General features: G+C 35.8%; 2 protein-coding genes across 2 annotated transcripts; both read right to left on the bottom strand.

Annotated features, from left to right (window-relative positions):
• Positions 1-341: 341 nt before the first annotated feature.
• On the bottom strand, positions 342-1,745 carry LOC135625631 (uncharacterized). The gene is made up of 3 exons (XM_065130682.1): positions 1,229-1,745; positions 1,063-1,125; positions 342-964 (listed from the first exon to the last, which is right to left on the bottom strand). The coding sequence occupies exons 1-3, from the start codon at positions 1,295-1,297 to the stop codon at positions 827-829; spliced, it is 270 nt and encodes an 89-aa protein (XP_064986754.1). The 5' UTR covers positions 1,298-1,745; the 3' UTR covers positions 342-826.
• A 160-nt stretch (positions 1,746-1,905) lies between these two features.
• LOC135624618 (phosphatidylserine decarboxylase proenzyme 2-like) lies at positions 1,906-19,674 on the bottom strand. Its single transcript, XM_065128427.1, has 21 exons — positions 19,381-19,674; positions 19,212-19,291; positions 17,163-17,187; positions 15,932-15,991; positions 15,456-15,524; positions 13,959-14,051; positions 13,799-13,849; positions 12,610-12,693; positions 12,422-12,513; positions 12,118-12,273; positions 11,903-11,987; positions 10,629-10,740; positions 8,811-8,911; positions 6,708-6,755; positions 5,014-5,160; positions 4,213-4,308; positions 4,048-4,122; positions 3,748-3,840; positions 2,958-3,044; positions 2,809-2,859; positions 1,906-2,264 (listed from the first exon to the last, which is right to left on the bottom strand). Exons 1-21 carry the CDS (start codon positions 19,576-19,578, stop codon positions 2,115-2,117), a joined length of 1,953 nt encoding a protein of 650 aa, XP_064984499.1. The 5' UTR covers positions 19,579-19,674; the 3' UTR covers positions 1,906-2,114.
• Positions 19,675-25,271: the final 5,597 nt, after the last annotated feature.

Below are 25,271 nucleotides of genomic sequence, written 5' to 3'. Positions count from 1 at the left end.
TATATATATATATATATATATATATATATATATATATATATACATATATATACATACATATATATATATACATATATATATATATATATATCCAAGAGATACTTTATATTATCTATATAAATACGAGATGAGGACGAATAGAATACTTCTCATCTCATACCCGTACTCGAACATGAATTAAAATGTTTAGCTCAAACATTAAATATATTAAATTATCAATTCAAATTACATAAGATAAAACTACAATAATAAATCCTCCCCGTAGCCCGTGCATACTTAATCCCTAATTGTAGGCTCTCAATATCGATTGTTTGACTTCATCTTTATTAATCCTTCATCAGACTCCATCAAGAAAAAATGATTTCTCCATCATACTCTTTCGAGAAAAAATAATTTCTCTGACGACGAACAATGAACAACGAAGATAATTCATCACCATCTATTTCTTTTTTTCTTTCTATCACACACTCCTTTCTCCCTCCCTCCGTCTTCTCGACATCGCAATTCATGTCACTTCATCACAACACCTCTGCCCCCTCGTCATAGCCTTGACAGGTTATCCTTTGCCCACTTCATCGCAACACATCTGTCCCCTTATCGGAGCTTTCGTAGGTTATAGAGGATACAGAGAACCTACACACAATATAACAAATGCCGATGGCACATCAAATATGCTGTATAAGTTGTATCTTTTCTGTACAAGCGAACTGACAAGTACTCGGATCACGTCCTTCGATCTCCCTCACAAACATTTCCCCCTCTTCCTCTCGAAAATCTTTTAGCAACTCATGCCGTCAATACGGGCAACAAAAGAAGCAACGAACGGCTAAAACGATGGCCGATACGTTTGCTCCATTCCAAGGTAATCCATCATCTCGTCGTCGTCCTCTTCTTCCTCCTCGTCATCGTTATCCATGCGATTGATGTAAGTTTTGTCTTTTATGCACGGCACTGGTTTTACACCCTGTTGAGAGAACAGTCAACAAATCACCAATTAACAACTGAACCCTGAACTATTGGACCTATATAGCATGATGATCTCAAACCTTCGGGTCTTCTTACCTCTGTGAAGATCTTAATGGCTTCTTCTAACGACTTGCTGCTCAGTATCAACATTGCTGCCTCCTGAAACATCAAGAAACGATGGAACAAAAATGCATCAGCAACCTACGAGTGGATCACATGTACCACACAGATCTCTTCTGAAGAAGAAAGAAGAGCAAGTTACCCTCGCATTCTGGAGCTCAGCGTACGTGAGGGTTCGAGGCTCTAACTCGATGGAAGATGTCCTCTCCATCTCACTCTGCCTCCTTGGGTTGGGTGGGTGTAACACGAAAGGCGTAAGGGAACAGCCGTGTACTCCAACAGGAAGAGAAGGGCGGCAACACGGGACACGCGGCCACGCTGCATGAGAGGGCGGCCAATGCCACACGTGGCGAGAGGTGGACACGCTGGTGGCGGTGGTCGACACGTTTCGACCATGCAGCGGGTTGTGGCGGCCGCCATGTCCTTGTCAGAAAAATTGCATACAGTTCCTCCATTAATGAATTTATCAGTTACCCTTATTACTTTTAACTATCATAAGATCACCATTAATATCATCACAATCATATCATTCATCACCGCTATCGTCGCACTGCTATTGCCACCGTTGGACGCTTCTGGGCACCAGCACTATGTATCACACCATCACCGGGATCATGATCCTACAACACAATCTCATGGTGTTACCCAAGGTACCGACGTATCAAACGATACATCATGATATATCGATCGATTTCTGTAGCACTATAGCATTGTTACGGTGTAATACTATAGTACCGTAGTACTATCCGTCCGATAAAGAACGATTCACGTATCGATATATTATCGGATCGATATGTATCATCCGTACCTAACGGTATCAATCGAAATTACATATCATAATATTACCATTGACATTTGTGAAAAGATTACTTTTAGAATCATATTTTTGAAGTTAATGTAATTTTTTGCAATGAAACATATTAACAAACATGTAATTATTTTCATACACTTGTTTTAAAAATCAAGTATGTTAAAGAGAAGCAATGTCAAACACAACATTGTAGTCTTCCGCAGCGTACGCAGCACCATCATGCTTCTAACTTGCATGTTTCCATATTTGGCAGTTCATCTATTCTTCCGGACCTTTTGGAGATGCCTAATCTCATACCTACAGAAACTAGAGTCTCGAGTGATCTTTCACTGTTTGAAAGAAGGTCCTCGTCTATCTGAATGGCGTCCTGCAGAAATCAAACAATAGATGGATGATAATGGATAACGACGAATCAGGAGAGCTATTGATTTAAGAAAATTGATGACCACTAATAAGAAAGTGTTTTACCATCAGATGCGTACAACTAATGAGAAATGCAATGAAATCAAACTAGAAGCGTTCAGTGCAGCAAGTGTATACTTTTATCTGTTTTATTCTGCTCCCCTCCTCCCGTTTTCTCTCCCGGCATGATGAGGTAGTGTGTGTGCACTGGTACATGGAGAACCCATACCAGTCTAGACCAAGGGTTGGTATCGGTCTCAGACCAAGACACAAAACCTTGCAATGGATCTTAGTTTGAATAGTGATATTGGCCTCCATGAATTCGACCGTACGTATATAGGATCTTCTGGCTTCTTGTTATATGAATTATCTTAAAAAACCACAAAAGTCTATAGAAACATCGCTTACTATTGGTATGAAAAGAGTTCTATAATTTCCAGCAGAAAGGTTGTTTTGTATAATAATGGAGGAAATAAGATGATTTCTGAGGCATGAATCAGAAGACAAACCTTTTCGAAGACACATATCACAGTGCTTCCACCAAATGAAAAATACCCAAACTGAGAAATAAGTAAAAAAATATTATGTTTAGAGCATATAATATCTTTTTTCCACGTAGGGTAGAGCAAAGTAATAAATCAAAATAAAAAGAAAGAACCTCATCTCCTTTATGGACATAGTCACCCTCATTCTTTGTAAAGGTAATGCTTCCTACCATTGTAGCTCCAATTGCAACAAATGCCACCTGTAAATAAATGTGAAGAAAATAGGAATGCTAGTACGCTTGTTATATCGAAAAAATTATTCTACAGAAGAGCCCAAATGCCCTAGTTATTTGCAGGCTTGCAGCTCTATTCAACTAGAAATATCCACTTGGTAGTATATTTAGACAGATGCGCTGTAGGATAATTGAAAGGAAAATAATGACAGCTGGAAAATTCTAACTCCAACAAAGTCAACAGTTCAAGAGATTGTATTTGTTACAAAATAGGAAAGTGAAATTCCTCGAATAACAGAAGTTTCTTATGAAGGAAATTCCTTTTAGTTTTCTGGGGAAGCATTTATGTCTATTGGTTGGACTAAATATATACAGAAATAATTATATTCATGGAAACGTATAGCATTGCTCATACAATAATGAAAAAACTGGATATATCAATAATAGAACAAAAAAACAACTGGTAATACAGGTAAATAGTCATAACTTGTCCATTGTCATAGAAGAATGACCAAAGTGTCTGCTTTATTGTAATGCATGGGATTTCAAGAATAAATTCAGACTAAAACAGCCTCTTATAAACCAATAAACATCTTGAAGATATACTATGAAGTATGAACTATGAGCTAATTCACATTGTTCAGAAGAAAATATAGGCAAAATACTTCAGAACATGGATAACCCTTAACATAGAAAGATTTAAGTTCATTATATTATAGAAAGTACAAACCTTCCCAAATTCTGAGGTTGAGATGATAGATACAACTCGTTTGTTCTCGGTGAAAACATTACAGTACTTACTGTTTACAGCAATTGGGTTCACCTTCATCAGAAAATCACAAATTAGGATCAAACAGTTCTTAATGATAAGGTTAAAAGAGACAAAAGCTAAAGAAATTAGAGGAAGATATTTTGACAGGATAAAAGAAAACATGTATATACTGTTTATTAAAAGCCTAACCTTAAAAGAGATAAAGCTAAAATAGAAGAGGAAGTTATTTTGACTTGAGAAATGAACATATGTACATACTGTATATAAATATCCTGGAATATCAACAAAACTTTCGATTGTACCAGAGACAGGAACATGGAAACGATGGTAATCCTGCAACCACGAAATGACTAAATGGTAACATTTAACATATAATAACAAATTCAAAAATCATTTTACAAGCAGTTATGGTGAGAGCTACACCTGTGGAGCCAGTCGAAAAATTACTAAAGATCCATCAACAAAGGCACTAGAGCATGTATCCTTCCCTAGAAGGCCTTGAATAGAGAACTTTCGGCCCTGTAAGCTTAAATAAATATATGTTAGGTGGCCATTACTTTCTCAAGTTATTAACACTTGCCAGTACCTAAATCTTTGTTTCTATGTCCTCAATACACATGCAATTTCTTTACTTGATTTCTGTACTCAAAAGAAGTTCCAACTTCCAAGTTCCAACAGTAAAATAAGGAGCCACACTAAGTGAATTGTACAATATATTGCATACACATGACTGTAAATAATGGATGGCAATACATTAAGTTTCACTGACATAGATCACCTATATCGTTTTGGATAATATGGATATTGGAGTTTAGCAAATGATCACCTTATTTCAGGTTACAATGCATATGGAGCTAAAGTACTACTTGTCCACCTGTTTAAGAGCTTTTGTTTATTTTTTGATAATCCTAGGAGAAAAGCCAAAGTTGAGAACTCTTCTTGAATCAGGAAGAATAGAATAGTTAGAAAGAAATGCTTATCTTTCCCAGTTTCTATCTTCTTGAAACAAATTTTGTCATATCAAAATTGCATATTAGAAAATGGTGAAAGTAAGTTACTAAAGATCATCAAGAAAGAAAGATGAATCTATCATGTAATGATTTTGATAATATATCAAATGACAACAGCTTTATGATAAATGTTCCACGATGTTTTTCATTAAATTGTCAAAAAAATATAATTATATTATAATATGAAAAAAACACCTGGAAGAATAAATTTCACCTTAATCCAAAACCTTAAACTCTCATTAGCAGAATTAAAAGCCATCAGGCGGCAATCAGCTGCACAGATAGCAATGTCATCACGTTCAGGGTAAGCGATTGGTCTTGCACCAGGCTTCAACTCTCGTATAAAGAACTCGTTAAAGGTCTGCAGTAGATATATTTAAAATTAGGACTGCAGTAGATATATTTAAAATTAGGACTGCAGTAGATATATTTAAAATTAGGACTGCAGTAGATATATTTAAAATTAGGAGGGCAATATATCTCTTAAGAATAAGATGATTACAGGATATATATCCTCTTTGATACAGTTTATGTAAAATTACTGAGCAACAAGTGTTTTGAATCCACCAAAGATATAAAAAAAGGAACATCATATCCTACTTTATCCAAAATTTAGCATTACACAACAGAAGCTTTTACATCTTCTGCCTCTTCCATCAATTTCAAACAACCTTTCTTATGACTGAAACCATATAAGAGATATAATTTGAGAAAGTAATTTGTCAGTGATAGATTCCAATTGATATATCTGCCCTATTTTACTGATTATAAAGTATTGGTCAAATCAAGTTAGAGATAGAGTACATCCAGGTTGACTTGAAAAACATCGATGTTTATATATGGAAGCAACCATTTGTTCAAGCCCCAAAATCTGGTCTACAAAATTTTTTTTCTTTTTTGTCTTTCCAATGTTTACAGGATGTAATTCACAGTTATCTCTCAATTAGCCAGCGAACAACATTTGTAGATATCATTTGTAACATTCTTCCACCACTCTATTTTGCCTTGTTCACATGCTTTTTGCTAAGGCAACTAAAAAATGATATGGAATTCACAAGAATTGTCTTAGAGCTCTGATTGTCAATAAGGATCTAGTAAAATGTTGGCAAATGCCAGTTTGAGATTTAGAAAACTATTATTTGGAGGTGTTGGAAACACAGACTGCAAACATTCACTTATTCTGCTTGTCTTATTACGAGTGATGACATCATAATGTATTAAATCAGATATTTCATTTACACTAGTTCAAGTTATTCCTTGAGTACAGAACATGAGTTAACAAAAGAAGATCAAATCAACTAATAAAGAATTTTGAGTACATCAAATGTGAATTTTGCAGGTGGCAATTGCAGTACAATTAAAGCAATTTAGATTCCTTCGTAAGGTTAAAGCTGCCAATGGTGTGCATAAAGGAACTTCTTCAAAAGCTGTCACAAGTTGAAATGTAAAGAGGGAAAATCAGAAAAACAAAAGCTTCATGCAAGGTTTCAATAACAAGGAGCAAGGAATCAAATACTGGGAGGATCAGTACTACCCATTGCATTAATGGTCCAAGGAACGACTGGGTTCTGGACCCCATAGGTTGCTACGGGTTGCTATTGAATTATCTATTGATATTGGGTGGTATGAGCTGGTATACCAATACTATATCAGTTCAATCGGTTACCTAAACCAGTACCAAACCAAGATTTGAATCCTCAACTAGCATTATGATCGAGCTACTGTTTCCATCACATCACTTGTGTCGTACTGCCTTTAGTTTACCATTCACCAAGTATTCATGCCACGAGACACTCATATTACCTCCTACTCTCTTTCAGTTGAAACCCTAGCAAACTATAAAGAAGATATAATAAATATGATGCAAAACATGAAAATTGTTGATGATAACTAAATTTGGGAAAATACCTTGAAATATTCAATTGGATACTTGGCCTCATCCATTTTAAGTTGACCCTGCACCAGCATAATTGGACGTTGAAAAAATAATGGCTTAAACAAAAATTGTAACAAGAATACCATGATGTATATACAGAATAAATAAAACTAAAATTTAAAGAGGAATTGGCATAGTGCAAATGTCAGGCTTGCCGAATGCCAACTAAAGAGCCCAGTGTTTGATAATTTTGTTTATTCTTGTTGTTGGACGTCATCTTCAGTTTCACAACACTAAGAAAACTGGAATTAGAGTAACAATACCATCTCTGGATCTTAGTCAAATATCTTAGACAAATAACAGTACATAAAGCAAACTATAAAAAGTTCATATAAAACTATAATTACCTTCATATAATAATGTGAAATGGTAGCAAATTAGAAAGAAAACGGTGTAAGAAGAGCCCCCTACTAATTGTGTATTAAATTTAGATAAAAATAAACTGCCTTCCTGACGAATTCTGAAGTTTTGACAAAGTAATGGATGATAGACCACTAAGAACAGATAGCAACCCTGCACATTCTTGTTGGCTCTGCTACAGTCAACTAATGTTCGATTATTTGCTCTGTTATGTTATCCATTTAGCACAGAATCTTCATATTTTGCATAATACAATGATTCCTGCTCTGCAAATCACAATTATCTGGCCAAGACTATATTCTTTTAGGTTTACTAAATATCCACCTAGAACACACATATTATGTTATCCAAGTTTGAAGTATTAGCTGATTCTGATATATTATCATATCATTTTCATTGATGTTGGCCAAGGCTGACACAATTTTAGTTGATTTCTCAGCCAGCAGAAACTAGCCATGATCAGTTTTAATTGATTGTACTAACCCAAGTAGGCACATTTCAGCCAATTCCAACCAATTCACCAACTCAGAAAGAAAACAATTAGGAGGCCACATGTCTGGATGGCCACCATAGGAAGGGAAAGTGAAGAGAAGGATGTAAAGGAGGAAAAGCAAAATAATATGTGTCTGTCTCTGAGGCATTCATCATAAGCATCAGAATAGTAATGAGCCCATTTTAATTAATTCCAAAACCTCAAGAGAAGAAAAAGAAGAAAAGTGAGAGGAGCTCAACAACTATCGAGTTCAAGGCGTACCGCCTGATACATGGTTTTTTTTTCTGAAATCATTTTTTCATACACCTATTAAACAGAGTATGCACCTGAAAACAAAAACTTGATATCAAGTCATAGTAAGAACATCTGCATTTGAAAATCACATGTCTCTAGAGTCTTATTTCAGGAAGTATGGATTTAAAAAGATTTAATTTTTTAACGCACGCGGTATTATCAAACACAACATTCCATGTTCCAAAGGCTATTAAAAAATCTTCCTTAAATAAACAATGTTTAGAAATAGATGATTCATTCCTATTAACTTTCCAAAAGTATATATTCAAAATCATACTTAACCATAGTGAGCATTTCCGATAACAATATGAATAGTAAAACAATGAAGTATATGCCCCAAAAGTATATGAGCAGTATCCTATAACAATGAAGCAATTCTATTATTCCTTTAACCAGTAAAAAATAATATTCTTTTTATAGCATGGCTAATGTCACAATATCATGATCTATATTTTGACTCCTATATCAGGTCATTTGAACCCTAACAAGAGAAGATGACAAACATCTTGTAGGCATTCCTTAATAAACATTAAATTCATGGATCCTTCGGCTTCATTCTACATATCTACGAGGCAAAAAGCCTCTTTATTCATAGGAAATGGTTGTTTGTACTTTGTATATTTCCTTACTAGTAGCTTATTAGCTTTGAGCGATTTTTCTTGGTCTACACCTTCAGCATGGAGATAATGTGGTTCCTAGTAGATGGAGAAATTGGAAGTAATTCATTAAATATCTGAAGGAAATTTGTAATCATCAAAATGGCAGGTTACTAATTATTATTACAGTCACAAGTATTTTCAAAATTTAAGCCCTTAGTATGCATGGTGTATATAGGTGCACATGCTTTCTTTTCTTCATTTACACCTAGTTTTGTGATTGAGTATAATACTAGAATTCTAACTAAAGAATAAAAGCAAAGGGTCCTTACTTTAAAGAATTCAATGAACTTTCGTATGTCTTTGGCAGATTCATGTGAATTCATCCGCTTCCCCTGCTTCTCTGAGATGTTTTGTAAGAGGTCCTTAACTCCTATACATAAGGAAAATATTGAATAGAAATTTTGTAAGCAAAAGTATACAGAACTACTATAGAAAACATCACATGTGAGTACGTGACAGAGGTATATAGCAACAGAAAAGTTCACCAAGGAAAAAATAGCTTCAAAGGCACCTCAATTCTTCTTATGAAAAAGAAATAGAAGGAAAAGTGTCACAATAAGTTTGTTGAAACTTGAAAGCACAAAGCCCACAACGAAAAGCATGGATATGACTTGATACAATCAATTCATTTGCAACTCATTCTTATTGTCCTTCAGAATTTGATGAGGTTTATTGACATATATCAATTATGATTGATTAACTTGGAACAAAAAATAAATTTATGATTGACTAACTAATGCTTGACCTAGAGAAACCATGAAGACACTTTTTGCAACATATGTGGCAAGGATTTAAGTCACTAAGACAACCTTGACTCTTGTGATGATAAGGTCATGTACATGGATCCTTCCTAGACCATGCACTGGTAGGAGCCTTATGCACTTTTGCCACCCTTGGATTTAATCATTTAACTACATATATTATTGCACTATGTGAGCAAAAAAACCTTAAAATTTATTGGTTAAAATGACATAACATACTGGAAGAGTTTCTTAAACATTATGAACGTTTCATTAATGTACTTTAGATTATTACATTGTTTTAGTTGCATCGATTACTTACAGATTCTTACACTTTAAACTTTTGATCATCACATGTGCTGGAACTTCATGTGGAATTCCATTCTTACTTTAGACTACTACTAGGACACAAAAGATACCAGAGCATCAATATAGATTATATTTTATTATCAATCGACATCACATGTTGATCCAAGTTGAATTCTAGCTGAACCCAAAATGCCTGCCATCTACCCATCACATTAATTCCAAAAACCCTGGTCATTTTTGTCTAGTTTTTAACTGAATCAGTTAATCTCAACTAATCAGCAACTGATCCTAATTGGTGTATGGCCATCTCAAAAGGCCTGATCATTCTATGTCATTTGAGTTCTCCAATCTATTCAGTCAGATCCCAGTTATACAAAATCCATCCAGATCTTGTAAAGCTTGATGCAAGATTCATACTCATAACTCACCCTTGCTCAGTAAATGACTTTGTATAATGACTGTGTTGCTGTATTGTTGAACTTTTAATGATGTATAAACTGGATGATGAGTTTAAATCTGAAACATGAGATTTCTTGGTAATAACATGTGGAGCATGATTTCTTGTTGATATGCATTTATCATACAAGCACATGTCAAAACAGGGCCGGTGGAAGTTAAGCTAATGTCGAGCTAGGTAGCAAAAACTTATTTTTAAGCCTTTGTTACAATGTGGGCTTTTTTCGCAAAATTTAGTACAAAGATTACAGTCAACCATACAAAAAGTTCAAGCACGTACTCTGTTCTTGCACAAAATGCAAATTGTTAGCTTTCTGTATGATGAAAAACTTAACTCAGAATTCATGCATTCAGATATTGTAATGAAAACAAAAGTGTATGTCAACGAAAACAAAATGGAATGCTGGAATGTCATAATAACCCTATAAGATGCAAAGTCAGGATAATAATATCAATTATAAAAAGCCCTTGACTTCACAAGGTAATAATGGTTTCATATTCTCTAACACTGTGGAATGCTAGAATAACTGGAAATTTTGCACATGGAGATCCAAAATTCCATATGGTGTTGGATCGGAATACCTGTATTTATAAGTGTCAAGCCTACTTTTGATTGATATATTGCTCTCATGGACAGAACTATCTTTCCATCTATTATTTCTTCAACCAATCCCTTTGTTCTTCGATCAACAACCTAGCATCCAGTTATATGTTAGATATTTTCCTATTATTCACTACAATTATGCTAGAAAGGTGCTGCAAATAGAATGCATTTCTTTTTTTTTTCCAAGTATCATAGAAATTAGAAACACAGTTCTTGAGAATCAAGAACCACTTAGCCGAGGGAAAAACTAGTAATTGGTATTTGGTAATACGAACATAATGAGATTTAAACACTCCAATGATTCACAAAATCAACAAGATAAACTTTATAGATAACTGAAAAACAATTCACTGATTATAGAAAATAATAACCATATGACTTGAGTAGGGGTATATCTTGAAGAGCAAAGAAAAACCAATGTCATATAAGTATGATCATTTTCTTTTTTTCATTTTTCCTTTTGACAGAGTCAAACAGAGTTTATAAATTGCAAAAAAGAAACACAATTGGTTACAAGGGGAACACAACAAAGTGTTGACACATATCATAAAGAAAACCAGGAATAAAAATTTAATGCATGTCTAAGATCCCTCTATTACCCAAATGTTTCTTCTAATTATTCCATGCATTTATGTCATACCCATTTTTTCTTGAGTTCAGAATATGGTTATTATGTCAATTGGATTTGGGTTACCGATGTTAGAGACGATAAAAGAACATTGGAGAAATGTTTTGGACATTCCTTATACCAAGCCAAGAAATAAGAAATTTCTGGTAGAACTGCAGCTTTTTAGCAAACAAAAGGCATCCAGCTAGACTCGAATAAGAATTATGAAGTGATATACTACTGATGAATATCTTATCATTTGACTGCAGAAAATTTAATACCGTGGAAATGAATTCACAACATATTCCAATTTATATTAAATACTGAAGATCACAGATGTAACAGAACCTCATTGTTGCTGACTATGATTTTAACAAGTTAGAATGATGAACCATCTCCGTATAGAGTAAAATGAAGTCGGTAGTGGATGGCCATGTCAGTTGAATATTGATATATGATATATTGGCACAAAGGAACACTAAACCGATCTCAAAGTCAAAACTATCATAGCTTGTAGGATATTCCACCACTGGAGCTTGTCAAATGATGTCATAAAGAAGATAATAAGCCTTAGATCTTAGTATCTTTTTACTAAGTTGATTGTTGTACTTAGTCTGATGCGTGTAGAAACAAAACAAATTGTACCAAAATATGTGAGGCACTGGATCCAGAACGCAGACCAATGTCATATGATGAAACATGGGCCCACTCACTAAGTTTGAATATCCACCTGAAATATAAAGAGGTAGATCATCTCAATTACACAATTAGAGAGTTCAAATATTTCATTCTAGTTGGATGGAACTTGGAAGAACTGCATTTGGACGAATTATTATTTTAGAAAAAATAAGCAAGCTCACCCATAAGATGCTTCCTTATCTGTTAGAAATCCACCAGTCATAACCTGATTTCCAGTTCCCTCATCAAAGCATAATGTCATATGGATCATATCATTCAACTTGTCAAGCCTTCCAAGACTCTCACCACATACAGGGCAGTTATTGATCAGTGGTTCACTGCAGTACTACACAAAGAGTGTCAAGTCATGTTGAAACCAAGAAAAAAATAGTACTACTTATTCATACTTTGGCAATTTTGACAATTGAATTTGAAACCACCAATGGCTAAAAATAGATGGCATATAGAGCAACAAAGGGTTAATACTTTTCTTGTTGAACAGCTATCAGTGTTGCTAACTCATCCAAGTCAACTACACCATCACCATTCTTGTCTGCTTGCTTGAAAAGATCTTCCGTCTGTTTTGCAAACAAATGTTCTTCATGTACCAATTATTTAGAAGTAAACAAAGAGACAAGCAAGAACCGAACACAGAAACTGTAAATTGTTTTGACCTTGATAGCAGCCACTTGATTGCCAAATGCATTGATCAATTCGGCAAATTCAGAATATGATAGTTTGCCATCTCCGTTCAAATCCTGATATCAAATTTCAAGAATTCCAGTCATTTGAAATTTTAAAAAAAAATAAAAAAGAGAAGATGTGAATTTATCCAAATCGAGATCATTGAAGTAGAACTAGAACTTAGTAGAGCCAAAAGATACCATTTTTAAATAATTCTTTTATAGTTTGTCTGAAATCTCTGTAGTGTCTTAAGTTGGAAAACAATTGTGCAGTTACTCATGCACAACCTTTAGGAACACTTGAATTGTGGAGATCTGTTTACACCAACTAAACGAGCAATAAATGGACTTTCAGCTCCTTAAAAATAGAAGCTCGGCACTATGTGCATATGGCACCAGATCAAGTTAGCCAATTTCCTTCAAGTTTATGTTACAATATAGATACTGAGAAACACAATCATATTTGCATACACATAGCAAACACTGAGCACCCACTCTCAGATCTAATATCATGCATTGATCAACAGCCAAGTTTCCTCTTTTCATTAATGCAAATTATTATGGATGTATGTTCAGTGTAACACACGCACACACACACACACACACACACTTGCATATATATTGAAATGTGAGTGGATATTTAAAGGCATTCTAGTCATTTTCTAGATAATTTTCCCAGTGCAGTCAAACCATTTGAAAATTATCGAGGTACCATGTTAAAAGCGATGATGTTTGGTTGGAACTAGGCTACAAGTATTTGGAACATCACAACTATAATATTATGAATGTAAGAAGCCGCAAGGCATTAGTAAGTTCTACAGGCACTATCTAACTCGCATATTAGAGTGAAGGTAGAGAAGCTATTTTTGAAATATGAAATATGTGGAATAATGAACAAAATAATGCTAAATGGGAGACATTTGTGTATGTCTAAGTGAGCATCACAACTGAAAGACCATATGTGATATAAATCCAAGTTGATGACAAGAACTTATATGATTAACCACCTTAATGGTTGTATAAAAGGTCCACCTATCAGAGGACAGTGTCCTAATTCAGAAAATTGGTATTCAGAATGTAGTGAATGATGCAAAATATGGATATTATGTTATAGTTTGTTCTTACAACCACCAAAGCAAAAGAAGAGATATCCTAAAACAAGGAAAGATGAAAGACATACCACAACAGATAAGATACGACGTGCGAAGAATTTTTCTGTTTCAATTGGATCCTGCCATAAAGCCAGAAATATTACTTTTAGATAATTCAAGCTAAACTATGAGCATTTTATTTGTTCCAAACAAAGGAGAAGGAAAAGACATGATAAGTTGTGTATATACCTCAACATAACACAAAATAGATATACTACCCACTGTTGTACTTGATGAAGATGGGTCTAAGAGGCTAAGTTCTTCAATGTTGTTCTCTGATTCCTGCAAGAATCAGTGAGACTCTTATGTAAAATGATGAGATCACATAGTAAATGAGACTATTAGGGAAAAACTAAACTCCAATTAGTTGTACGGATTCTGGAAGCTGAATTATGGTATAAAATAAAAATTTGACATCTTGTCAGACTGCTATAGTATAGTACCGATATATCGATCCATACCATATGATATAAATGAAAAATAATACTAAATGTACATTGACTTGTATGAACCAGTATTGAGCTATATGGTTTGGTATAAATCCTTGGTCAGACCAGTAAAGACCAATTGGTTCACTCTCAGTATTGAGCTATAAGGTTTATGCATAGGAGATTACAAACTTTTGTGGCTCCTCCTTTTTGTGTGCTCTTGAATAACCAAAAATGACAAGTGATGCTCACTTGGCCAAATCCTTTTTTTGCCTGAAGTACCATCATGATTTGCTGGAAATTGACGAGACAGGACAGACTTGTCCTTCAGCTGATCCTTGCAATATTGCTAGATACTGCTGGTTAGGTTGATTACGGAGACTCTCAACAAGTTCTAATGATCCTGACCTATTTTCAATGATGGAATACAGCCGATCCAACTGACCTGCAAACTTCTGCACCATAGCACAGACTTATGGCATACACTTACCAAGCACATATTGTTGAAGAAATTTACAACATATTAAAACAAGTTTTCCGCTGCCATTTCATTTAGCCGTGTAGTTGAGCTGCCCACTCCTGAGACCCAAGGTAAACAAGACCATATAATTGGGCTAAATCAGGCCATTTTGGAACAGACTGGATCGATTTGGTCCAAAAAATTTTGAATTGCCTTGATTCTTTGGTCTTGAAGCCACACAGCAGACCTCTCAACACCCATTCACGAGTTTGCAACACCATACCACCACTTGCTTTCATCAGAGAAGGAAAAATCTGACCAGACATGAAGTGGCAGGTAGACAATCGGGTTTGCCTTTTTCTTCCAGCAGGCGTGGAATACAATTCACCATTCTAGTGACCAGCCAGCAGCTCTAGTGTTATTGAAACTTAGATCCTACTGAAGTGTACAAGTTTGATCCGCTTTGTATGTAAGAGCAGACAAGAGAATTAGGGGCTATAATAACATTGACAAAGTTAAAAATAAAAGGAGTTGGAAAATCTCTGTGGGAGTGGTGTCTCAGTGCCATTTGATCAGAATATGATTACAAGGTACATACAACTGAAGACGTAAGCTCAACATATGTAATAAACTTGTTTGTTTTCATATTAGTAGTTCATAAGATAATATGAATTAGTAATACACTGCTCTTTCCACAGGATCCAGAATGATCTACAGGTAGGAGAGCTTTCATAAAGAGAAGTACTATATGTTGGGAAGCATTAAATAGTGCAGAAACAGAAGATAAAGTAATCTTACTTGACTTAGCACTTCCAAGAGATTGATTTCACAGTATCCAACGAGATTATTCTTGGATAACCTATTTGTCTGCATAAGGGTAATTATGCAATAAGTGCCTTACTGTAATTGTAAGATAAGCTATTCAATTGAAACCAAATCAGGTATTTGGAAAGATAAGAAATGAATGATAAAGAAACTCAACCCATCAAAATTACCATGTGATGAAGACATATACTATAACCAAACAAAACACAGAGGGCAAGGTGTAAAGAGCTCAAATGCAGAAAGATTAAAGGTGATAGCAGTATAGCTGACTACTGAAAAGTTCAAAGATCTCAAGGCTCAAAATCTCTTATTTGATAAAATTGAACATAGGTGAAAAAGTGATTAGTTAGAAAATGTAATCATGCTTCTTAGAACATTGAACCAACTGATCTCAAGTAATGAGAAGAAATGTAAAAGCAATTTTGTTGACAGTCCATATAACAACATACCTCAATTACTGATATACGAGCAATAGTCGGTCCATCTCTTTCCAACACAAGTTTCTTTTCCTACAAAGAAGTAAGAACAGAAGAGACTGAATTACATTCAAATACTGGTTTATTCCATGACCTACACTTTCATTAAAAAAAACAAAGAATGAGGAGAAGGAATAAATTACTTTCTCAGATGATAGGAATAAGAGAAGTTTCTTGATCACGACATGTTGTTATATTAAAAACATGCAAACTCTATTCTAGTAATAAATCATTGTCTATTATAATGCCAAAATTCAAATATGATTTGCCTTGGCTCTGAGTTGACGAATAAATCATCCAAAGATCCAAACAGAAAGATCGTATGTTCCAAGTTTCTGAAAGTGGTTTACTGTTCCCTCATCTGTTAAGGGATAAACTATTACCAAACAAGAAGTAGGATTAGAATGTATGGTGCTAGATAATGTATGAAACAGGTACAAGTAGATCAAAGGGCACAAAAGGCAGGGACCTCATCTCATAAGATTCAATTTATAGCTTTTTATATGTTCACTGGAACTGGACACAGGCAAATGAACGAGATGTGGTGGGTATTAGAATGAACAGATTTTCTTAATGCTTGGTTAAAGATTATCAGACAGCAGTGCTGCAGAGACAGAGAATGTCAAGAAAAACATTAACATCCTCATAGTGCTCTTGGTTTAAGGTGAGTACTGATAATAACAATCAAAAAGTAATGACACTTGAGTTAGTAACTTAGTATCATAATGTTAATTATGTTATGTATCCATTCTAGTCTAAAATCTTAAAATTAACAGTATTGACAACTAAAAGGAATGATGCATCTACAATCAATTGGTAAAAATGTGATATCTCAGGACTAGTTGGCAACACTTGCTAGTTGCTAAAGGCCCTATTATGCTCTAGACAAAGCCACAAGACTTTTGCATGAAAATAAATTGTTATTCAAATAAGGAACATGATCATGTATTATGGGGAGTGGATGAAAATGATCATAAGTGAATTCCCAGTGTCGGGATTCAAAAATTTTTGTTCATATCAGAAGGTTTATTGTGGTCATTTATTCAAAGAGTACTGCAAAAGACAGCATATCCAAGTCATAGCCATAAAAGTAACAAAGATGAAAAATGGAACTCTGCATATTACATGGATGTATTACTAACGTAAACTATGTTATACATAAGAACAGTCCCAGTAGGAATGGTGATGAGAGCCAAATACTCACTGATCTCCAGATGGGCTTCTCAGTGCTGCAGCATTGTGCATGTGGCCGGAAAAAGAAACCATTATAAGTACTTCCATAAAAAGATTCTAAGAGATACAATAACACAGGCAAGGTAAAATCATTTAATAGAGACAAACAGAATCTGCAAATGGAAGAAGAATGCACTTGAGGTAAATTCAGACACTCTCATGAAAAGAAGAGAAATCCAATAGCAGAAAAGCTAGTGACACTAATTACAGAGTTATTATCGTGTAATACACTAATGTATACTGGACATACACAACTCATGAGAAGGATGGGGCATAGGCTCTAGTTTGACTCTAAACAGTAGTGCATCGCTTTTAGATGATCACTGTTGGCTATGTTAATAATGGCATTGCCATCATTTGAGTTCTTTTAAACTGTAAGCAATAATGATGTGGAATTAGGTTATTTCATCCTTTTACAGAATGCAAACAAGAAAGATTGAGAATTTTGATGAGGTCATCATGGTCATTGTTTAAGCATTCTATCGTAAAGATGAATATCTAAGGGTCGCACTTCAAATCAACAAGATACTGTGCCAAAGTTTAGACAATTATCCAATTGGCTGGCTACTGTCCTAGTCTTGATCCTCTAGGATCCAAGGTAAGAAAGAGTCAGCTTCTGTGACCTACAAGACAGAACTTGGAAAATTTTTATGTTTTGCTAAATTACCAATGAATCTAAGAAGATAAAAAATTTGTACAAAAATAACTAGCAGCAAATATTCCCACTTACCTGTCGTAAGCTAAATGGATCTTCTCCTGCCATTGACCTCCATTTAAGGGCAAAGCTAGTAAATAGTTCAAAGTCCATCAAATGTTTTCGTTATTTTTTTCTTATTATCTTCCTACCTTTCACCATTAGTCGAAAGTAACTAAAATCACCTTACAAATGCACTAGTAGTTCTTTTGTTCATAAGTCCAAAGGACCATCAACAACTTTCCATCATATTAATTTAAACTGGAAATATCCCTTTTTCTTTTCTTTGTTCTAGCTTTTATGTTACAACTCGACATCCATCTTAACATTATCATCGTATTAACACTAAATATTTTTATATGTTGTTTCCTAGCTACCCAGCATCCTAACCTATAAAGCATAGTTAGCCTTAAAACCAGTAAGAATGTGCAAATGAACCACAAAAACCAAACCTAAATGATTCATTTGTCTCATTTCTTTTTAAGTCTTTTTTTCTCACCTAATTGGTTTTATTTCTATTTATGAAGTTGAAAACCAGACAACTGTTCATCGTGAGCATATTTGTGAATAATAAAAAGTGAATTGAGAATATTAGTTAGGGAAAGCATTAAGTATTAAGCTTTGGTATATTACCAAAGTTTTATTATTATTAATTAGTGTAGGTAAACTAAAATATTAATTGATTCCAAAAACTAAATCATTAATGAGGTAAGTCATAGAATATTTGCTCTTGCATTAATTGAGTTTAGAAGAAGAGTGTCCTAATGCACAAGGTTTATGCCTATAGTTCACAGTCTCATCAGATTCTGATATGATCCGTGTCGATATCAAACACGGCCGATCCAGTTTTGGCCAATCTCTCAGTCTTATAGTTAGAAACTTGGCACATCTTGGCATAGACAACCCTGTTTAATTATGAAACTAACCTATAAAGAACATGGAAACCACGATACTTAAATGGCAAAGATCAGCTGATACCCATCATCTAAGGCTCTCTGCAAAACACTTGGCACTAAACAACGTGGTTTAAAGCTGAATCTAATACATGAAGAACATGAAATTTGTGATACTTAAAATGGCACAGATCCGTTAAAACCACCATTTATACTGTGTGTAAGAAACTTGCCACGATTAGACAAACAACCCTGTTTAGTTTCCAATCTAACCTATGAAGAACTTGAAATCTATAACACTTTGGATTGCAAAGATCAGCACATAATCAAGCATGCAAATGCAAACTTGTAAATTCTGAAACCCAATTGATTCAGGAAATCAAGAACATCTGCTATACAAAGAAGGAAAAGCGAATTAATCATCAAACTCAACTGATCTGAGGTCTCCGTGCGGTACGTACGCTCTCCCAACGACAAGCAGGCGAACCACCGATCCTTGAACTGCATCTCCGCCTGCGGAGTCGACGGGCCCACTAGCATCATCGTCGTCCCTGGAAACAAACCCAATCACCACACAAAGGAAAGGGCTAGGATTAGCTTACGCTGATGATCTCGATGCGGGCGATCCCTGCGAAATCGTCGGCGGCGAGGTTCTTGACGAGCGGGGGGTCGGAGCCGTGGTCGTGTCGGTTGGTCCGGAAGCGCCGCCGGAAGCGGGAGAAGCGGGAATGATGGTGGCGAGCGTGGCCATCGCCGGAGGAGTCGTCGGACGCGTCGGCTCGCGAGCTTCCGTGACCCATTTTGGCGATCGGGCGATCAACGGGCGGGCAAGTGAGCGGAGCAGGTGCGATGGAAGAGCGCTGCAAATAATAGATTTTGACTTCGAAAGGGTGGGAGGACTTCGTCAAAGAGTCCCGTTGTTGGTTGATAATAACAATAGCGCCACCCTCAACGGGTTCGTCCGCTACGCGAGCCAACAAGGATAGAGACTGTCAAAGAGGCGGGCCGACGTGGGGAACGATCAATGGATCGTCGGGTTCTCGGTACGTGCATTGCGTCTCCGAGTTCCTCCTTCCGAAGAAACTTCTGATCCCATGTCGCGTTATCCCACGGTCCCCGAGTTCTGGGGCCCGCGATTGAGCTCATCGTGACCACCGGTCGTACGTGACCCGTCTTCCCACCGTAGCGGGCCCCAAGGCTATTGAACTCATCGTGACCACCGGTCAATCGAATCGAGGAGGGTATATGCGTCCAGGTCCACGGCGGACCCATCTCCTAACCATGGTGGGCCCCACAGAAATTCGCGGGGTACACGCAGCGGGGTTCATCGTCGACCCACATTCTCACTGTGGTGGGTCCCAGGACCAATGAGCTGGGCCCCTGTTCCAACAATTGTGCAACGTAACGCGGGATCATCAACGTAACGGGGTAATTGGAATACGCGGAACGATAGCATGTGGATGGCGTGATCTGATTGGAATACGCGCACTAAGCCGCCGTCATGATTAGATGGGCCCCAACCCACAAAGTTATCTGCCATATGTAACCATTGCTTACTTTATGAACCAAAGCACTAAAAAAGCCATTTCAACTTTCTTGGATTTCCATCAGAGCTAATTTTTGGCTAACTGTGTGTACCTCACACAAATGCCAAGTGCTCATGCTTTCACAGAACCCCACTAGAGATGGCAATGGAAGAAAAGTTGTGCCACTTTCGTAAGACAACATATCGACGTCACGCCAAAGTGCAGAAAGGCTCATGTTTGCAGGTATATGCTTAAAGTCGTGACCTGTTTCCTCACACGTTTAGTGGTCCTTTTACTTTATCTCCCATTTCCTAAAAGTTGACTATGACACGATGATCGAAGAGTGGTCAAAGTCAAACATGAACTAAAATTAATTCCATTTATGGTGCGTGCAATATAGATAGCTTGGTTTAGTCCAACAAGTTAAGCCCAGAATAACCAAGCCCAAGTCTTAGATCATTGATCCATTAACTTGATGAATCATTTATATAAAATACTTTTGTTAGGTTACTGATAGTAAATCAATCTACAATGTAACAGTCTAATAAGTTGAGTCGTTTGGACTGCAGCTCTGTAAATGCAAACACATGCTATCCGGTGAATGAATGATAACTTTGTTTCGTTACTCTTAATTTTACTGGACATTCTGATTACGGTTATTAATCGATAAAAAAATATTTGTTGATATAATTTTTAGAAAATCACATTGACAAGACAGACTCCTGCTTGACAGTATCTTCTAGAAACTAATAGTGAATAAATGGATCCAGAGATACATGGGTGCGCAAATATATAGATACGTGATATTATTAAGAGATTATTAATCTTCTCTCGTATCTTTTTAGTTTCATAAACCAATTAACGAGACATTACATATCTTCTTTCATATTTCATTTGTCCTTGAATCTATCGTTCACAACAGTCTCGTAAAAAATATGAAAACAAAGAGATAAGTATAATTCTCTTTGTATATCAGTGTCATATTTCAGATCCAATAACAATGCGTTTATGGATCAGATAAAAAATTTTCGAGCAGCATCAAAAGATAAGCATCATAAATTTAGATAATTTATTATTTGATTTTAAAATTTTATATTACTATTTTTTACATAAATAATATTATATTATAATTTTTATACTCATGGTTGGTATCAAAATGATTATGAAATCAAATATTTTAGATTTATTTGTTAACATCTTTCACTCATAAAAAAGTCTTAATCGATTTTTATTTACGATATATAACAATTTATCTATATTACTAATTTAATTTTTTATTCAGTTCATTTTATCACAGTAATATAAGGTTTCTATGATCGATAAAAATCTCGATCGAGAGATTAGGCTTTCGAAGTATTTGTATTTTCCTTCAAGAGGTCAAAAAGCTAAATATGTGTCCCATCATTTACAGTCGGCTGTTAGGCTCATCAAGCCGTGGGCAGCTGGTGTGCTTCTTGGACTGCAGAGAAAGGTCAAGGTCCATATAAATCTGGTGTTCTTATCGCTTTTATTCTTTCTGCTTTATTGTCTTTGTCGGGTTGCCAAAATTACCCTTTGATAAATTTCCTAGGGCTAGCTTTAACAAACTAGTATCAGAGCCTGGTTTCGGGATCTTTTGGCAATAATGATAATATCAAAGATCATTGTCGAGAAATTCGACAGAAATGTCAACTTCGGCATGTGGCAACTTAAGATGGAGGTCATTTTGGTTCAAGACGGAGTTGATTTAGCACTACAAGGGGCTGAGAACATTCCAGATGACACGTCAAAGGAAGATCTTGCGGATATGGATAAGAAGGCTCGATCCAACATTATTCTAAATCTCTCTGACGAGGTTTTACGGGAGGTAGCTATGGAGACTACGGCTAAGAGAATGTGGGACAAGCTTAAAGCCTTGTATATGAAGAGAACAATAGAGAATTGTCTCTACTTAAAGTAGAGTTTGTATATGCTTCGGATGATTGAAGGTACATCTATACTCTCACATCTTGATAAGTTTGATTCTTTGGTTATGGATTTGGAGAATATAGATGCAAAAATTGATGATGAGGATAAGGCCCTGTTACTTTTGTGTTCTCTTCCCCAATCTTTTAAGCATTTCCGTGATACTATGATTTATGGAAAAGAAACAATTTCGTATCAGGAAATTAAATCTGCACTAAAATCTAATGAGTAGATAGACAGAGATATCACTGGGGAAAGTAGAGAGAATCAGGCTAAAGGTCTGGCTGTTAGGGGGAGAACAGATAAAAGAGAATTTGACAGTAGTAGATCTAAATCTAGACATAGAAATTTGGAGTGCAGATATTGTCATAAAATAGGGCACATTAAATTTGATTGCTTTAAATTGAAAAATAAATTAAAACAAAAGGAAAATTTTGTTGAGAAAACTATTGAATCTGCTGAAGCTAGTGTAGCGGCTGATGAGAATGTTGGAAATATTTTCTATGCTATTGATAACAGGACGATGTCTAAAAATGAATGGATTTTAGATTCTGGTTGTTCTTATCACATGTGTCCTAATAGAGATTTGTTTTTCACTTATGAATCTTGTAATGGTGGAATTGTTTTGATGGACAATAATGCAGTGTGATGTTGTTGGTAGAGGAACAATTCGAATTAAAATGTATGATGGTATTGTGAGGACGCTCACTAATGTTAGAAATGTTCTTGATTTAAAAAAAAATCTCATCTTTTTAGGCACCCTAGAGGCTCTTGGGTGTAAATACACAGCTGAAGGTGGAGTTATGAAAGTTTCTAGAAATGCCCTTGTTGTTATGAAAGCTTGTAGGTCTGATAGCTCATATATTTTGCAGGGAACTATTGTCACAGGATCAGTTGCAGTCTCGTCATCATCATTGTCTGATTTGGACATCACCAAATTATGGCATATGCGTTTGGGTCATATGAGTGAAAAAGGTTTGAGCATATTGAGCAAAAGAGGTCTACTTTACGAACAAAGTACTGGGCCACTGGATTTTTGTGAACACTGCGTTTTTGGAAAGCAGAAAAGAGTCAGCTTCAATTCTCCGGCAGTTCACAAAATGAAAGGTACTCTTGACTATATTCATTCAGACCTTTGGGGTCCAGCTCATGTTCAGTATAAGGGTGGTGCCAGGTATATGTTGACTTTCATTGATGATTATTCCAGGAAAGTTTGGGTTTATTTTTTGAAGCATAAATATGATGTTTTTCTAACATTTAAACAATAGAAGGCTTTGATTGAGAAGCAAATAGGTAAACAGATTAAGCGGCTTCGAACAGATAATGACATTGAGTTTTGTGAAGGTGACTTTAATGAATTTTGCAAAAATGAAGGAATCGTTCGACATTGCACTGTTAGGATGACGCCTCAGTAAAATGATGTGGCCGAACGTATGAACATAACACTTTTGAAGAGAGCAAGGTGTATGATCTCAAATGCAGGGTTGACAAAAGACTTTTGGGTAGAGGCAATTAATATGACCTATTACGTTGTCAACCGCGCTCCGTCTACAGCACTTAACTTTAAAACTCCGGAGGAAGTTTGGTCAGGTAGGTGTCCAGCATACATGTATATAAATGAAGGAAAATTAGAGCCTCGAGCTAAAAAATGCATTTTCCTTAGGTATGCTTCTGGGGTGAAAGGATACAGATTATGGTGTTCTAATTCCAAATCCCCAAAATTTGTAATCAGTAAAGATGTTACTTTTGATGAATTATCTATGTTATCTTCTAAAGAGGAATATACTAGTTGTACAAATGATAGTGCGCAGAAGCAGGTGGAGCTTGAGATTGGTAGTTCTGATTCTTTTCAGTCGAACTCTTCTATTCAAAGAATGCTAGTAGATGGTCTGGAGTCTACTGACGCAGTTGATCCAGAGGAAGAGCAATATTCCATAGCCAAGGATAGATCACAAAGAGACATTCGACCACCACAAAGATATGCAAATTTGGTTGCATATGCTTTGTCTGTTGCAGAAGAAACAAGTGAAGTTGGTGAGTCTACTTCTTACTCAGATGCAGTTTCTTGTGATAATTCCGCTAAGTGGTTGATCGCGATGAATGAAGAAATTGAATCTCTCCATCGGAATAGAACTTGGGATCTTGTGGTGCCGCCTTCGGGTAAAAAAATTGTTGGATGCAAATGAGATACCATTGCTGGGGGAAAGTCCTTGTTCAGAAAATTCATATGAAGGACAATCCAGCTGATATGCTTGTGAAGCCTCTTCCGATTTACAAGTTCAAGCAGTGCTTGGACTTGATTGATGTTTATTGTTGGTGATTGCCCGTTGGGTTTTTATGAAGAAAGTGGAGCAAGTTTTGTTGAGAAATGCCAAGGTGGAGATTTGTTAGTTTGGCAAGTCCCATAGTCCCACATCGGGAAAACTAGGCTTGTTATCTCCTATTGGAACTATAAATAAGGGTTTGGGCTTTGAAGTCATATGCACCACAAGAGGCACCACAAGAAAAACCTAAGTCTTTGCTTTGGGTTTAAGTCTATACTTAGTTCAATAGTTTGGGCTTATAGTTAAGGTTTTTCTTATTTAGTATTTTCGGGTGTTTTATGGCCTAGGAACATCTTCCTAAGGCATTTATAATAGTCTCTTTTATAGTAGTGATTTACTCATCTTTCGTTCGTAGGTCAATGTTAATTGACTGAACCACGTAAATCTGATGTTCGTGGATGTAGATCAATGTTAATTGATTGAACCACGTAAATTTTCTGGAGCTAACTCTAACAGTATACATATATCAGCTAGAGCACAAGAGTAGTAAATCTCATTGTCAATCCTGCTCTTCATTTCTTCGTCAGTACCAGAGTCGAACTTGAAACACCAGTGTATTTGTTTGGCATGATGTCCTTTGCATGAGTGGACCTAAACTCTTATTTTTCTTGTGATCACAAAACGACGTGGACATGCAATTTTTCGACCAACGCTATCATGATGTTTGTATTAATATTTGTGGCAGCAGATATGAAGATG

This window comes from Musa acuminata, chromosome BXJ2-10 (assembly GCF_036884655.1).
Source record: "Musa acuminata AAA Group cultivar baxijiao chromosome BXJ2-10, Cavendish_Baxijiao_AAA, whole genome shotgun sequence".
In the NCBI taxonomy this organism is placed as follows: domain Eukaryota; kingdom Viridiplantae; phylum Streptophyta; class Magnoliopsida; order Zingiberales; family Musaceae; genus Musa; species Musa acuminata.
Note: the sequence above shows the minus strand (reverse complement) of the source record. Positions and strands in the feature narration are given on the sequence as shown.